Source organism: Anabrus simplex, chromosome 2 (assembly GCF_040414725.1).
Source record: "Anabrus simplex isolate iqAnaSimp1 chromosome 2, ASM4041472v1, whole genome shotgun sequence".
Classification (NCBI taxonomy): Eukaryota; Metazoa; Arthropoda; class Insecta; order Orthoptera; family Tettigoniidae; genus Anabrus; species Anabrus simplex.
The window spans coordinates 180951735-180969743 of NC_090266.1; the positions used below are offsets into that span (position 1 = coordinate 180951735).

An 18009-nucleotide genomic window follows, 5' to 3' on the forward strand; every position below is an offset into this window, starting at 1 on the left:
TGAAGGGAGGATTTTTTTAAAACTGGAAGTTCAGAATCAGAATTTACAGCCGATAACATTGTTAATCATAGGGGGTTCATTGCTTTTAACAAATATGTGCACTTTCCTCCGGATAACAGAACAAAGAAATTCATCGCACTCCACGTCCAAAACAGTTCTAACACGTGGCCTCATTTTACCTGGTGTGGTAACATGGCTGGTAATAGAAAAGTCTTTCCGCGCATCATACATACTCGAAACAGACATACCGGTGAACTCCAATGTTAATTTCACTTCGTTTATCACAGCCAGACCACTTTTCCATGGGGCCTTATGGTTGCCAATAGTCTCGGACATGCAGGGAAATTAATGGCACGGGGAAAATAATAGAGTGAATGCTGCCACCTATTAAGGATTCTCATCTACAGCACTGACATCCTTCATTTGTGTAGATGTGTGCATTCACATGGATAAGAAGTCAATACATACCATCAGAACATCCCTCCTCAGTATTCGGGAGAAGCAGGAATCAGGAATTTTTGTTATTCCATTTCAATACATTCTGGTGAGAAGTCCAGATGAAATACCTATGGACTTCTGTGCATCTTAACTCCTGAAACAGGCTGTGAAACATTGCTGTCTATGCACTCTTAACGCATTAGGAAGCCCGTTACAAGGAATGGGATAAAATTCCTATGTTCATTCTCTAACATTTACTACAATGGAAACTATAATGCAGGATAATAGTCCGCAATGCTGGTGGTCCGAAACAACTAGTGATGGCAGCATGGCTTAAATGGATCAAGAACCCATTTGAAATCAAATATATCCTAACCCTTCTATATTGTAAATGAAGAAAAAAGAACCAGTAAAATGCATTAAATGCACAAACTATAACTGAAGTCACTATTATCCTGAATGCAACATACCAAGTAGGCTATTGAAATATATTTAACTACAACAAGAGAGACAACAGAACACCACCACATTTTAAAAATCATTACATACTTGCCATCGGCGAGACTTCTAAAAAGACATCTAGCAACTCCAACAGACGAGCTATACCAGGATCATTAAGAGAGCTTGGCCTCTGAAAAATAGCCAAAAGGACATCAATAGTGAGCACAGCTTTAAGTCTCTCCTTATGCTGCTGCTTGAACAGTTTGATAATCGACCATCCCAGTAAACTTTCACCAGAAGAACCAAATTTGACAAGTCTGAAACATAAGAGTAATACTATGAGCCAAAGTGAGAACAACACAATATAATGTTTTCCTTATTTCAGAATGAATGAACGAACAGATTAAATAAATAATTAGTCAAATATAAAATGAATGTTTATTTTCCAGTCAAATATCATCGGGTGGGTACAACTGCAATAAAATTCTTGGGAACAAGTAAACACAAACCATGACAAAGAAAGAAAGAAAGAAAGAAAGAAAGAAAGAAAGAATTTTCTTCTCTAGCATATTCCACATTCAATTTCACTTCACAAGCAATTAAACTACCATGCTAAATGCAGGTTAGGACAGGATCCCTCTGAGCCTGAGCATAGCAAGACTGTCTCAGTAAATAAGAAAAGTTCACTACATAACAATGAGGTGTGCATCATATCAGTGATGTTCAGCTAATTTTTACCGTTTTTCACCTGCTAAGCTCTCAATCTTTCCATCTATATATATATATATATATATATATATATATATATATATATATAAAGAGTTCTGTCTGTACATTGCTCAGAATTTAAAAAGCAGCGCATTTCTGTATCAGTCGTGCCCACAGCAACAAGGGTATGCACTTTTTAATTTTCCATAATTTCTATCTGCCTGTATGTATGTACGTGCATCATGAAAAAACGGCTGAAGAGAATTTTTAAAAATCGGTACGTAAAGTCTGAGAATAAGTCTCTACAATCTAGGCCATGAATAATTTTATTCACGCTGAGTGAAATGGTAGTTTAGGGAAAGATCTAAAATTTAATTCTCAAATATTTATGTTATTGGTGGTCCTGATTAGAATAATAACAGTAAGTTATTTATTAAATTGACCACCTAATCAATACAATAAATCATTGTCTTGGATGATTTACATTAATCTTTTAACTAAAAGTGGTACATGTTTCGCCTAGTATGAAGGCATCATCAGCCGTTGTCTTAACCGCGGAATAAAAATAGCACTTGATTAACATATAATAAGATGAAATAAATTTAAAAAATCTTCAAGAGACTTAAACTAAAAATAACTTTAAAAATAACAATGTTGGTTTTAAAATTTTTTTTTACAATGTGAAGAATTACAAAGGTGAAAGTAATAAAATTGACATTAAAAGGCTGCTATTACAAGTAAAATGGACAAAGCAACAGCTTGTGATGAACAAGTAGTAAGATTGCTGTAAAATTAAGTTGAACGATTGGCGGTTATAATTAGACTCTGACGAAAATGATGATGTCATATTTATTCAAAAAGTAATATTGAGAAAATAATGTTGAAGGTTGGTCAAGAGATCACTATATTCCTTTCTAGGAGACAAAAGTCATAGGCATATGGTAGATATGTAGAACACATTGATGAGAAGATAAAAAGTTGTAGAATAAAGGTTGAAGAACAGTGTTAAAATTGGACCTCAGTTTGAAGCAATGTTAAAATGTTGTCAAGAATATGAGTTTATTGACAGTTGAATCTGTAAAAGGAAACCAGAAACAAGGTATTAATTGTGTGAAAAGCATTTTTTAAAAGTTTAACGGAGATCGTGTATACTTACCATTTGACGAGGTGAAGGCAGCTTGTACGTTATGGATTAAGTGTATTGACAACTGTAGACTTCTTTTTGCTAGTTGCTTTATGTCGCACCGACACAGATAGGTCTTATGGCGACGATGGGACGGGTAAGGGCTAGGAGTGGGAAGGAAGCGGCTGTGGCCTTAATTAAGGTACAGCCCCAGCATTTGCCTGGTGTGAAAATGGGAAACCACGGAAAACCATTTTCAGGGCTGCCGACAGTGGGGTTCGAACCTACTATCTCCCGAATACTGGATACTGGCCGCACTTAAGCGACTGCAGCTATCGAGCTCGGTCTGTAGACTTCTTACTACGAGTGTTGTAGCTGTAGGTTTGTGTTGGAGGGGGAACTGTTTGTGGAGGCGTGATTATTGGCTTGTTCGTAGTACTTGGAGGGGAGCTGCAATTGGTGGGAGAGAAGGAGGAGAGTGTATTACTGCACGTGTTGTATCGGTGAGAAGGCATTGGAGGGAGCGATATTAGAGTGGGTGTGGCGATGGGTTTATTGGTTGCATTTGAATTAGAGGTACTAGCTGTGAGGGGAAGGGAGGGGAGTGTATTAGCTGTAGAGGAGGTGGGAATGCTTATTAATTTGAGGTTGAAAATTTTTAAGAATATATTGGTGAGGGGAATTGAATTTTGTAATAGAATTAAAATCTGTTCATATAAGGGGCTTTTTTTTATCAATAATGTCATTTAGGTTCTTATCTTTATTGAAACGTTGGTCGAGGAAAATGAATAAATTTTCATATTGTGTCATAAGTTTACTTTTATTGACTTTTATTGACTCTTGAGAATATGAAGGTCTTGTTCTATTGTAGTGAATTTATGTCCTGTGTCCCTCATGTGGTTGGCCATTGCGGAGAATTTATTGTGTCTTTGAGCATTGTAATGTTCGGCGTATCTGGTGGAGAAGCTGCGGCCAGTTTGGCCAACATAAGAAAAATTGTGATTAGGCCAATTATGTTTGATACCTTTATCTAATAGATTCATCTCTTGGTTAGAGAATGCTGTATTAGATAGGTTAATTGTGGTAGGAATGTTAGTCAAATGGGAAGGGGACACTTTGTTGTTTGTATTTTGGTCAGATGTTTTGTGTTCGTTTTCTTGTAAACAAAGCAATTTATGGTTCAGGGTTTTCTGTTTCCTATCTAATATGTATGATAATTTAAGGTCAGGTCGCCTTCATACTAGGCGAAACATGTACCACTTTTAGTTAATAAATCAATGTAAATCATTCAAGACAATGACTTATTGTATTGATTAGGTGGTCAATGTAATAAATAAATTACTGTTATTATTCTAATCAGATAATACATCAATACAGACCGAAAATGATATTTATTACATGTAATTGGTGGTCCTATTGATAAATACTACATAACTTAAGTTATATACTATTAAATTTCCAATCGTTTAGGTCTTATACATTTTTACCATACCATGATAAGATATACAGTATTCCTGTTGCTAAGTCCGTATCAGCGCAGAGTCACAAGAAAATGGGTAAACAGATTTAAATGAAAATCAGTATGTAAAGTCGGGGAATAAGGAACTACAGCCTATGCTATAAATAATTTTATGAGATGCCCTGATATCACAGAGTCAGAAGGAAACTACATGTGAAGGCCTACAATAAGGAAAGCTAATAAAACTGATCAACAATAACATTACATTGACCATGTTTGTTGTGATGAGCTTTGTGTCTTCCGCTGCTACTCATCTCCGATAGATGGGATTACTGCCGCGTACCGAGTGTAACAGCCTGCTTGAATGTTGACGAGAAGTAGCTGGAGAGTTAGATCTCTGTCTTCTTTAGCATACCATTCCCTGAATCATAAATTTTCTGATACTACTGGTACGTAACACACTGCTTCTCACAGCATTCCAGCAATTCAGTCCCTACTCTGAGGCACTGATTAGAATGAGCAGTGTGCACATTTAACAGAATAAAGGTAAAGGAGTGTTCGTGGCTGTCTGCAGCCTGGTCATTCCAGCACAGGAACTTAGGCCTGTTGTATCGGCAGCGTATTACCGATTACAAGAAATTGGCTTCACTTCCCGTATCAAATCCTATTTACAATGAATCAATAACAGTAAATTTCCACCTTTTTGATACCTATATTTGCATTAAGCAAATCAATTAGTCATATAAAGAACATGTTTCATTCCATTTGGAACATCTTCAGCTGTATTACAACGCTTAGGTGAAATTTTTTTTTTGTTAGTTGTTTTACCTCGCACCGACACAGATAGGTCTTACGGCGACGATGGGACAGGAAAGGGCTAGGAGTGGGAAGGAAGCGGCCGTGGCCTTAATTAAGGTACAGCCGCAGCATTTGCCTGGTGTGAAAATGGGAAACCACGGAAAACCATTTTCAGGACTACCGACAGTGGGGTTCGAACCTACTATCTCCCGAATACTGGATACTGGCCGCACTTAAGCGACTGCAGCTATCGAGCTCGGTTTAGGTGAAATTACAAAGTATTTATCTTATTAAGAACATCTTAATAAGTACCTTGTTTTACTTAAAATCTATGTGAATTTAAAAAATTGAAATAAATTAAAATGAATGTGGAAATGTGAATGGTTGAATGGGGTGGTGAAATGGGAGGGAAATGGAGTTACTTATTTTAGCCTATTTTAAAACTATATCTATTCACTGGAACAGATGCTATAAAAAATGTTTTTGTTTCTAACACTTTTCAATATGATATATGATATTCTGCTTGTCTACTAATAAAATGTTTTTGAAAAATAATTTTCCTTTGTCACTATTTTCTTCATTTGCTCCTTTCAAGGCAAATGATGTTTGTTTTAATTTTATAAAAGTGTGTCTTGAATTCAATTAATTCAGGATCCCTGAAGCTGATTACTGTCTTACTATGATTAAAAGAGCTTCCCCGAAATCTTGTTGACAAAATCTACTGTGTCCTTGGAGGAGCGACAGCTGATGCAGCCTTCCAATCCTCTATTTGCAACTAGTGCTGTGGCCTCATTTAGTTCTATACCTCTTATCTTTAAATCGTTAGAAACTGAGTCTAACCATTGTCGTCTTGGTCTCTCTCTACTCCTCTAACCCTCCATAACAGAGTCCATTATTCTCCTCACATGACCCCAACACCAAAGCCGGTTTATGCGTACAGCTTCATCCATCGAGTTCGTTCCTAACTTAGCCTTTAACTCCTCATTCCGAGTAATCTACTGCCATTGTTCCAAGACGGAAGGCTGCATCAGCCGTCGCTCCTCCAAGGACACAGTAGGTTTTGTCAACAAGATTTCGGGGAAGCTCTTTTAATAATAGAAAGACAGCAATCAGCTTCAGGGATCCTGAATTAATTAAATTCAAACAACATTTGCCTTGGAAGGAGCAAATGAAGAGAAGAGTGACAAAGAAAATAATTTTTTTAAACATTTTATTAGTAGACAAGCAGAATATTGTATGAGGTACAATATTCAATAGAAAAAGAGATGAAGAACACTCCAAATACTTAAGAGGTGACAATAAAAATCTGATTACTGAAGATAAGAGCAAAGAGACTTGGGAGGACTTACTTTGATGAATTGCTGAATGTGAATTGCACGCAGCCTACACAAAAGAACAGTACTATCACATACAAGTCTGCCTCTGACAACGGGTTAGACTTAACATGGAGTGATGTAGAATATGCCTGGAAATACATCAAAACTGGAAAATCAGCTGGTGCTGATGAAATTAATGGAGAAATGATCAAGGCTATGGGCATTTCTGAAAAACATTGGATCTACAGACTCTTTCGTAAGATCTGGAAAGAAGGGGACATACCAGTTGATTGGAAAACAGGCATCATAATTCCAATTTTCAAGAAAGGAGATAGATTTGTTTGCTATTTGTTTTTTTTGTTTTGCTATTGGCTTTACGTCGCACCGACACAGATAGGTCTTATGGCGACGATGGGACAGGAAAGAGCTAGGACTGGGAAGGAAGCGGCCGTGGCCTTAATTAAGGTAGAGCCCCAGCATTTGCCTGGTGTGAAAATGGGAAACCACGGAAAACCATCTTCAGGGCTGCCGACATTGGGGTTCGAACCCACTATCTCCCGGATGCGAACTCATAGCTGTGCGCCCCTAACCGCATGGCCAACTCATCCGGTAAAAGGAGATAGAGGCATCACTTTAACATCTGAAGTTGGTAATCTTTATGAATGAATTATAGAGCGTAAAATCAGACCCCTTATTGAAGAGAACCTCTTAGAAGAGCAGTATGGATTCAGGAAGGGGAGATCAATAACTGATTTAATCCTTACCGTCCGTCAGTTAATGGAAAATACTACGAACACAACCAAGATTTGTGGTTAGCCTTTCTGGATATCAAGAAAGCATGTGATGCTGTGAACAGAGAGAAGATGTGGGAAACATTGAAGAAAAGTGGAATACAGGATGACATGATACACGGGATCAAGAATTTGTATGAGGATACCCGCAGTAAAGTCTAAACACCTGAAGGAATGACTTAAACATTTTATATAAAATATGGGTTAAGGTGTTTTGTCTCCTGTTCTTTTCATCACTGTGATGAACGAGATTCAGAGAAAAGTTCACCAAACCACTGGAGGTAGAAAATGAAAGTTTATCTTGTTCGCTGACGACATATGCTTGTGGGGAGACTCTAAAGAAGACCTTCAAGAACAAATAAACTCCTAGACAGTAGCTGCTAAAGAATATGGGCTCATCTTCAGCCAAGAGAAAAGTGAGGTTAAGGTCATCAAAAGATGCGGGCAACCAGTGGGACACAATGAAATGGAGGGGAAATCATTACAGATGAACCATCAATTCAAATATCTTGGAAGTGTAATCTCCGATACTGGTTCTATAGACAAGGAAACTTCCCACAGAATTCAGACAGGTAGCAACTTCTACAAAACAGTTAAAGACATACTATGGAACAAGAAAATACAAACAAAATATAAGAGAGTCATATACGAAACCTATTACGTACCAATCCTGACCTATGGTTGTGAAACATGGACCATGAGAAATAAAGCTGTTAGTAGAATCCAGGCAGCAGAAATGAGATTTGACCGTAGCATGATCGGTACAACACGGAGGGACAGATTCTGTTACAATTAGGAGTGTATATGGAATCAAACTTGTTTTAATAGTCAGCAATTCATGAAAGAGCAATCCATATGACGTAGTAGTCGATAAAGATTCACTGACAGGCTATCCAAAGAGACAAGGGCTGGGACCAATGAGAGGTCAGTGGAAGGAATAAGAAGAATAATAAAGTTTAATCAAAACTATGTATTATTTCCACTTGAAAGATAACCTAAATCATCACAACTTAGCATTCCGTAACATGATACATTTATGAAACAATAATTCCGAATAACATATTTACAAGAAATCCCTAGACCATTTACAAAATGTTGCATCAAATTAAACAATTCAAAAGGACATAGCGAACTGCAAGTCTCGGCGTAACGAAATAAATGAACACAGTTTCCAAAAATGAACCAATAGAGAAGGCAGTAGGAAGGGGGGGAGGGAAGAGAGTATGGGATCACAACGGTGGGAGTCGTCTAAACACTTTGAGATGAAGAGTACAAGATCAGTTCATATTAAAGGTTGTTGGGTGCAGGCCTCGTGTTCAATCATCCAAAAACTCTTGAGTGTATTAATTAATTGAAGGTCATATTTTGTTAGAAAGAAACACTCACTAAAAACCGGCCATAGAAACCAAAGTAAGTTTAAGGTGCTGGCTGCCAAAATCCATTAGATAAACAATGGTGATAATAAGAAAGCACTCTGTTGCTCAACCAATGCAGTAGGAAAATAAATGGAGTTTACCAGCAGAATACTGGGAACCCCTTGGACGACTCTCCAACCTTACTCGGTATCAGCGCTGAACTGAAAACCGAACGATTGGGGGACGGATTTATACCACCACAGAAAGTTCGAGAAGAAAGCACACGACATCGAGAAACATCAGTCAGTGACGCAGCGGGTGACGTAATCCAGTTGTAGGTTAGTATGCATTGAGCTGTTCAGCAGGACGGGCGCAAGGCGTGACGGCGGCGAATGTACAAGGCCGGTTACATGAGTGTTGATGGCAGTGAGTAGAGCAAGACAAGTAGAGTTCGTGATGACGACAGCCGTAATTAGGTGAGTGGCCGTTACATATTCCCCCGACAGCTAGGAATCCGAAGGATTCCGGGAGCAAAGAGCCAATGCAGATCCGACGAATGGCGACGGTCGAAGAGGAGGTAGGAGAAGAAGGGCTGGAACAAAAGCAGACTCGGCAAGAATCAGAACTTAGATAAACGATTAGTAAAAGGTTAAAGGAGGGGGGGTGGGGGGTCAGAGAGAAAAAAAAAAAAAAAAATACAATAAACAAACATGAATATGGTCTAGGGGGAAAAATCCCATTTACTTGCTTTTTTTTTAAAAAAAAAACAAAGAGGGAAACTTTCCCCATTTTTATGTTGGATGGGAGAGTCCAGTTGACCCGGGTGGGGTTGGAGCGCCACTGGGTAGAGCAAAAGAGAAATTACTGAAAATACTGCTTCAACTGCGAAACATGGGCCTTTGTAATAATAGAAGGATCATTCGCATCCTGTAATAAAACAGAAACAGGGGTGGAGAATAGAATGATCGAAAAAGGGCCTGTCCAACAGGGACAATGTTTAGCGGATATATGATCAATAACAGAACTTTGAGGATGGTTCTTTAACAGCACTTTATCTAAAATTTTAAATTTTGAGGGACGATGCCCACGGTTGTGAACCCGTCGATGGACCTCCTGTGCCTGATGCAATTTAGTTAATGCCTTTTTCCACTCGGCCTGAGAAACTTGATTAGGCAAAGAAAAGAGCAAAGAAGGTAAATCCTATGTTAAATCTAGAGGAGTTTGCAAATCTCTGCCCAAAAATAATTTTGCCGGAGAAAAAGAGGTGGAGTTATTTACGGTAGAATTAAGTGCTAGTGCAAAAGCAGGTAATTCAGAATCCCAATGGCACTGATCTTCAGAATGGAAGATGGACAACAAAACCTTCAAATTTCTATGATATTGTTCAACGATGTTACCTCTACTACAGTGGTAACACCAAACAAGGCACAAACACAGTTAAAAGGGGAAGGTAAGAGCACAATACACAATATAAGAAAACACTACACACTCGGAAAAACAGTAGCTGACGTTACGCGGATCTCCAACAAAACATGTACATAAATATCAGTAGGGTCAACTAGTGAACAATAAACCGGGAAGGTGAAAATGCTGGGAACCTACCAAAGGCATGGACATGGCTTAGCTAGCGGATTCCGAAAATAAATCGCCGTGATCCTTGGATTTAAAAAAAATATTATTTACAAAATAATTTTACAAATACATTGCAAATACAATTCCAAGTTATGAGCTATAAGTTCAGTGATATACATAGCTTATTTCGTAGCAGTGTAAATTCAAGTTTCAAATCAACTATACATTTAGTTACCAATGCAGTTGTACAATGCAATTTACAGTGATGTGAAAAGGGTTATCCAAAATCTAGCGTACCTAAAGTGATACAGAACTACCGGAGGCAAACCCCAAGGGAAATAATATTAAACTACAATTTACATATTTTAGTGAAACCAGAAATGGAATGCCTCGGAAACGAACAGGTTAGCCCAGCTGAAAAACTGATCTGGTGAATCTAGGCGAGGTTAGGGCAGACTCCTGTATGAAAAGCAAATCGGAACATTACGGAAATTTTGGCAGGAACGGAATTCAAGAGTGCTTACCCGAGAAGAGTGCCATCCCGGAAACCGGGGGGACGTCAACCAGATAGGCTGCTCGCAGACAGATAGACCAAGACCGACAGAATTCAAGATACAGAATTAATTCGAACACTGCCTCGCTCACTATATATAGGAATTTCCGGCCTTGGAGGCCAATCAGCGTGCACGAGTTCCCTATCGCCACCTAGACTCACCAATCACAACCTTACTTTCGATTGCGAACTTTGACTAACATTCTAGAATACGCCCGATCGCGAATGTCGTATTTCCAGAACAGTCAGAAATATTTTCTAGAATACACTACAAACAAAGTAACACACCCTGTACAAAAGTTATGAAACTTTCTGGATCTTTCCAGGAACTATAGAACAGAATTCTACTATTTACAAATGCCTATGTTACAATATTATACAGTATAGGTTAGGTCAATAAAAATAAAACATCATATCGTATTTTACAAATAAAGTCTTCAAAAAAAATACATTCCACTCGCACTACATAGTTCACTTGTAACAACGAGGTTGGCTTGGGGGTGGTAGGGTGAAGTAAAGACCTTTTTAATACCATTGACAAAGCAAAAGTTACTAGATCGGGAAGTAAAAACAGTAGCATTATCAGAAACTAGGTACTTAGTTAAACCAATAATAGGGAAAATTTGGTCATTCAAAAGCCGGATGATAGTTTGAGCAGAAAGTGTAGGGAACGGGCGCAAAATTAAAAATTTAGAAAAACCATCAAGAAGAGTGAAGATGTATGTATTGCCTTGAGAGGACTTAGTGATAGGTCCGACAACATCAATATAATATCTCTCCGCAGGATAAGTAGAAGGTGTGGCAGAATGAGGTTTGTACTTCTGACATAATGTACAAGATTTGACCCAATCAAAGACATCCCTGCGCATATTGGCCAAAAGAACTGAGATGCTAACCGAGAATAAGTTTTGGCACGCCCAAAGTGTCCCCCCTGTAGGAGACCCATGATAATACTGAAAGAGCATAGAGCATAAAAGGGAAGGAACGACAACTGTAGGGATGGATTTAGGAGTTGGCTTAAAAACCAGTAAATCATTATGAATACGAAAAGGTCCATCATAGTTAGCAGCAGAAAGAGAAGTCTTAATGTCTTTACAATAAGAATCAGTAGATTGATGTTGATGACAGGAATGAAAAGATAATGGAAAATCAATGAGAGAGGAGATAGTGTTAACTTCATAAGAGGGAAGTGGATCCAAGGTTAAAGACGACAGCTGGTCAAAGAGACGAGAAAGAGCATCAGCAACTGAGTTTTTATAGCCAGAGACAAATTTAATAGAAAACTTAAAACGAGAAAGGCGGAGCAGCCATCGGCCAGTTCTGCCGATTTTAGGGGCATTATTCAGTAACCAGGATAGGGCCTGATTATCAGTTTGAACAAGAAATTGGCGATGGTCGAGGTATTCCTAAAAATGCTCAATAGTAAGGATTAGCACTAATGTGTCCCTTTCATAAATAGAATACCTACTTTCAGTAGGCAAAAGCAAGCAGCTAAAATAAGCAATAGGAAGGAGCTTACCGTCTTGGTTTTTATTTAAGACTCCTCCAACAGCAACATCGGAGGCGTCCGTAGAAACTTCAAAAGGTAAGTCAAAATCAGGTATTTGAAGAATAGGAGCCCTGGTTAAAGCAGATTTGAGAGAAAGGAATGCAGTTTGCTGCTGTTCTCCCCAGTGAAATTTCATATGTTTCCGTTTAAGCAAGGTAAGTGGCTCAGATATGTGGGAATAGTGGGGAATAAATTTACTATAAAAGCCAACCATACCTAAAAATGTTCGAAACTGTTTCAGATTTTTAGGTGGAGTAATACGATCAATTGCAGAAACACGATCAGGGTGAACAGAAATACCGTTACCTGAAAGAATATGCCCCAAAAACTTGATAGAAGTCTGAGCTAAAACAATTTTGGAAGGATTTACGGTAAGATTAACAGACCATAAACGAGAGAGTACTTCACGAAGTTGTTTAATGTGAGTATCAAAGTCAGGACTATAAATCAAAAGGTCATCTACATATGGAAATAGATACTGATATTTTATGTCGGCAAAAAGACGGTCAACAAATCTTTGCACGATTTGTGAACCTAGATTTAATCCGAAAGGTACTTTTGAAAACTGATACAGACCCCTGGGTGTAATAAAAGCAGTATACTTAGAGCTGCTATCATCTAAGGGTAGTTGATTGTACGCAGAATTGAAATCCAAGAGGGAAAAATATTGTGCATTGGTAAAATGCTGAAAAGCAGTTTGAACTTTAGGCATTGGGTAAGCACCGTAGAGAATCATGGAATTGATTTTTCGATAGTCGACTATAAATCTAAAGGACCCGTCAAGTTTATCAACAATAAACGCGGGAGAGGCATAATCAGAAGTGGAGAGTACAATAGTGTTATCAGCAAGTATTTTGTTGACAAGTTGATTAAGGATTTTCATTCTAAGTGGGTTCAAGTGATACGGGGGAGAGTGAACAGGAGTGGTGTCGGTGAGATCAATATGAGCGTGGAAATTAGTAACAGTTCCTAGTTTAGTGATTACATCAGAAAACTCAATTAACAAATTATCAAGTTGATCAGACTGAGAACGATTACAATACACATAATCCTGGCGAACAGAAGGAAGATGTGAAAGAGGGAAATCTGAATAATTTACTAATGGAATCCTAATGTCCAAAAAATTAAAACGAATAGAGGAATTACGAGAATCAAGTACCAAACCAGTGTGACGAAAAAAATCATATCCCAGAATTAGTGGATATGATAAGTTTTCTACAACATTAAAAGAGTAGTGCCAAGAAAAATGTTGAATTTTTAAGTTAAGCATGATCTGGCCAAGGGTCTGAAGTACATTATTTGATGCTGAAGTACAAAGAAGTGAAGACGGAGAAAGTTGAAGATGAGAAAAGGTATTCTGAAGAGATTGAAAAAGTTCTCGACTAATTAAAGAAATAGTCGAACCAGAATCTAAAAGTGCAATAGTAGGAATATAGTGAAGCAAGACCACAATATGAGACATCCTGGGTAATGGGCAAAAAGTATGAGAACCATATTCTACACTCGTAGTACGAGGGCTAATAAAACAACAGGGAGGCAGCTGAGTAGAAGAGGTTTTATGGTGAAAAGATTGTATTTGATTACGCAGATTTGTCCCTTGAGCTCGTCCACTGACTACGGACGGGGATTGTAGGCGTTTCCCGGAATAGGAAAAGCACAATTTTTAGCTATATGCCCCATACCTTTACAGCAGTAACAAATAACAGATTTACTAACTGTAGCAGGATGAGGCATTGGTAATGATATTGTTGCCGGGGGAGAGGTAGCGGAGGGAGGCAAGATGGATGGTGGTACATGAGCATAGTAGGAAATATTGGCATATGAATAAGTCGTATGAGCTTGTGCTGTGGTATACAATTGTAGCAAGGAGGTAGGAGGGGAATGAACATGAAGAAGCTGTCGAAAAGAAGGCACAGCATAAAATGTAACAACTGATATCAATTCGGATGGGTCATAAGAGATGTTAAGGACATCACTAAAGGTAAGAATGGAATCTAAATAGTCGTGTATAGGTTCGTCAGAACGTTGATGACTGCAAACAAATTCCAAACTTAATTTGTGATGTACTTCATAAGGTATGAAATAATTATGAAGACAAGTTCGAAATTGAGCCCAGTCCTGAAAATGTGCCATATTTTCAAGCCAAAAATTAGTTAAATATCCAATAGTTTTAGAGGTTAATAAGCTAATGAGCTGAGAAAATAGGGCAAGTTGAGCTTTTAGGAATTTACAAACAGGAAATAACCAAATAGTTAAATTTCGATGATCTGTATCCGTTAAGGTAGGCACTTGTGTTAATAATTGTTTAATAATTTCGAGGTGAGTGAGTAAGTGGATTTGAAGAAATAGACGAAGTGAATGGCCTAGAAGGTTCAGGATGTAAATGATGAGTGGTAGTTAAAAGTTTTGGTTTCAAGTCTTGGTCAAGTAGATATGGAGTGTTAGAATGCGGAGACGAAAAAATAGTGAATGAAGGGTCTAAGGATGAAGCATCATCAAAAGAAATTAAATCTGCACAAGGTGGATTAGGTAGAGACCGAAAAGCTGGGGGTGAAGATGAATAGTCATCAGAAGAATATAGTGGAAAATTATCAGAAAAGGTTGCCATGTTCAGAAAAAAAAGAACGGCTTTATAGCAAGAAGAACGAAATAAGATCAATGATTAAATAGCAGAGGAATCGAAAAACGATAGAAAAAGAATAATAGAAAGTCAACATTAAATAAACTGGACAAGGTAATCTGCTACCATTCTGTTACAAATTAGGAGTGTATATGGAATCAAACTTGTTTTAATAGTCAGCAATTCATGAAACAGCAATCCATATGACGTAGTAGTCGATAAAGATTCATTGACAGGCTATCCAAAGAGAGAAGGGCTGGGACCAATGAGAGGTCAGTGGAAGGAATAAGAAGAATAATAAAGTTTAATCAAAACTATATATTCTTTCCACTTGAAAGATAACCTAAATCATCACAACTTAGCATTCTGTAACATGATACATTTATGAAACAGTAATTCCGAATAACATATTTACAAGAAATCGCTAGACTATTTACAAAATGTTGTATCAAATTAAACAATTCAAAAGGACATAGCGAACTGCAAGTCTCGGCGTAACGAAATAAATGAACATAGTTTCCAAAAATGAACCAATAGAGAAGGCAGTAGGAAGGGGGGGGGGGGGGGGGAGAGAGAGTACGGGATCACAATGGTGGGAGTCGCCTAAACACTTTGAGATGAAGAGTACAAGATCAGTTCATATTAAAGGTTGTTGGGTGCAGGCCTCGTGTTCAATCATCCAAAAACTCTTGAGTCTATTAATTAATTGGAGGTCATATTTTGTTAGAAAGAAACACTCACTAAAAACCGGCCATAGAAACCAAAGTTTAAGGCGCTGGCTGCCAAAATCCATTAGATAAACAATGGTGATAATAATAAAGCACTCTGTTGCTCACCCAATGCAGTAGGAAAATAAACGGAGTTTCCCAGCAGAATACTGGGAACCCCCTGGACGACCCTCCAACCTCACTCGGTATCAGCGCTGGACTGACGACCGAACGATTGGGGGACGGATTTATACCACCACAGAAAGTTCAAGAAGAAAGCACACGACATCGAGAAACATCAGACAGTGACGCAGCGGATGACGTAATCCAGTTGTAGGTTAGTATGCAGTGAGCTGTTCAGCAGGACGGGCGCAAGGCGAGACGGCGGCGAATGTACAAGGCCGGTTACATGAGTGTTGATGGCAGTGAGTAGAGCAAGACAAGTAGAGTTCGTGATGATGACAGCCGTAATTAGGTGAGTGGCCGTTACAATTACGTAATGAAGAAATCCACAAGCAGGCTCAAGTTGTAAGACTGCAGGACAGAATAACAGTGCAGCGATAGGGATGGTATGGACATATGCAACACATGGGAGATAACAGATTATCGAAACAAAAGTATGATCTAAAACTTGAAGACAAAAGACCAAAAGGGCGACCAAGACTCAGGTACAAGGACATGGTGAAAATTGACATTCAACAGCAAGGACATACTTTGGAAAGCATCGAAGAAAGAGAAAAGTTCAGAGACCGGAACTGGTGGAGAAGCCCTGTTTGCCGACCCATCGCTTGGAGCGACGTGGGATATGGATGTATGTAAGCAGAAAATCATATATCATAGTGAAAAATGCTGGAAACAAAAACATTTTTATAACATCTGTTCCAATGAATAGATATAGTTTCAAAATAGGCTAAAATAAGAAAATCCATTTCCCTCCCATTTTAGCACCCCATTCAACCATCCACATTCATTTTAAATAATTTCAATTTTTTAAATTCACATAGATTTTAAGTAAAACAAGGTACGTATTAGGATATTCTTAGTAAGATAAATACTTTGTAATTTCACCTAAGCGTTATAATACAGCTGAAGATGTTCCAAATGGAATGAAACATGTACTCTTTATTACTGATTGATTTTCTTAATGCAAATATAAGTATAAAAAAGGTGGAAATTTATTGTTATTGATTCAATGTAAAGTGTAGTACTGTTTGTTAAAAGTGAGAAAATGTGCAGTTTATCATATGATCAAGTATCCTGTATGATAACATTGCTTTTAATCACTACATTCCTACTGACGTCATTGTAATAACCTATGTTGACTTCAGTTGAGAAAACTACAAAGAGAATTCCATAGCAAAGCACGGGTACATCAGCTAGTATAGTAATAAAGCAGGCGTCAAACATCTTCACTGGAAAATCACATTAACGAAGTTGTAAATAAAGGTCACATACCTCTTGATATGGTTAGGAGGATATTTAGGGGTTGTAGCGAGGATGTGATGGAGAGGGTATATAAGTATCTGTTAAGACCTTCATTAGAGTAGAGTTCCAGCGTATAGGACCAACACCAGGATTACTTGAAGTTTAACTTTACCATAGTGGTTTGATTTTGTATTGGTCCATACTGACTACAATATCTACTCCACTAAATTCAATTTTCGTATTTGAAATCAGCCTTGTCAATATTTAAAGTTACTTTTTATTATCATATAATACACCGCACATGTTTTGAGGATCTTAGTGTCCTCTTCATAAGCGGTTTACTCAAACTACCAAATAGGCCTATCTCTTGGACCTATTTACTTTTAATTAAACACCTATCACGTTCGTAACAAGTCCTTTTATAACCTGTACATACATACATAATCATTATAGACCGATATGCCTTTCAGCGTTCAGTCTGCAAGCCTCTGTGAATTTACTAAACGTCACCACAATCCTCTATTTCAACTAGTGCTGTGGCCTCAATTAGTTCTATACCTCTTATCTTTAAATCATTAGAAACTGAGTCTGACCAATGTCGTCTTGGTCTCCCTCTATTCCTCTTACCCTCTATAACAGAGTCCATTATTCTCCTAGGTAAACTATCTTCATCCACCGAAGCCGGTTTAAGCATACAGCTTAATCCATCGAGGTCATTTCCTAACTTAGCCTTTATCTCCTCATTTTGAGTACCCTCCTGCCATTGTTCCCACCTGTTTGTACCAGCAATCATTCTCGCTAATTTCATGTCTGTTACTTCTAACTTATGAATAAGATATCCTGAGTCAACCCCAGCTTTCGCTCCCATAAAGCAAAGTTGGTCTGAAAACAGACCGATGTAAAGATAGTTTCGTCCGGGAGCTGACTTCCTTCTTACAAAAGGAACTGTTGTTTGCAACTGCGAGCTCACTGCATTAGCTTTACCACAGCTTGATTCAATCTCACTTACTATATTACCATCCTGGAAGAACACACAACCTAAATACGTAAAAATTTTCTACCTGTTCCAGCTTTGTATCACCAATGTGACATTCAATTCTCTTGAATTACTTACCTACTGACATCAATTTAGTCTTCGAGACGCTAATTTTCAT

At 38.0% G+C, this 18009-nt stretch overlaps 1 protein-coding gene across 1 annotated transcript in view; it reads right to left on the bottom strand.

The window, feature by feature from the left end:
• Nucleotides 1-18009, bottom strand: part of DUBAI (Deubiquitinating apoptotic inhibitor) — a 378846-nt gene that overhangs the window by 313901 nt on the left and 46936 nt on the right. Inside the window, exon 3 of the mRNA XM_067140455.2 lies at nucleotides 988-1196. Coding sequence (XP_066996556.2) covers nucleotides 988-1196 — 209 coding nt within the window. The remainder of the gene's footprint in view (nucleotides 1-987; nucleotides 1197-18009) is intronic.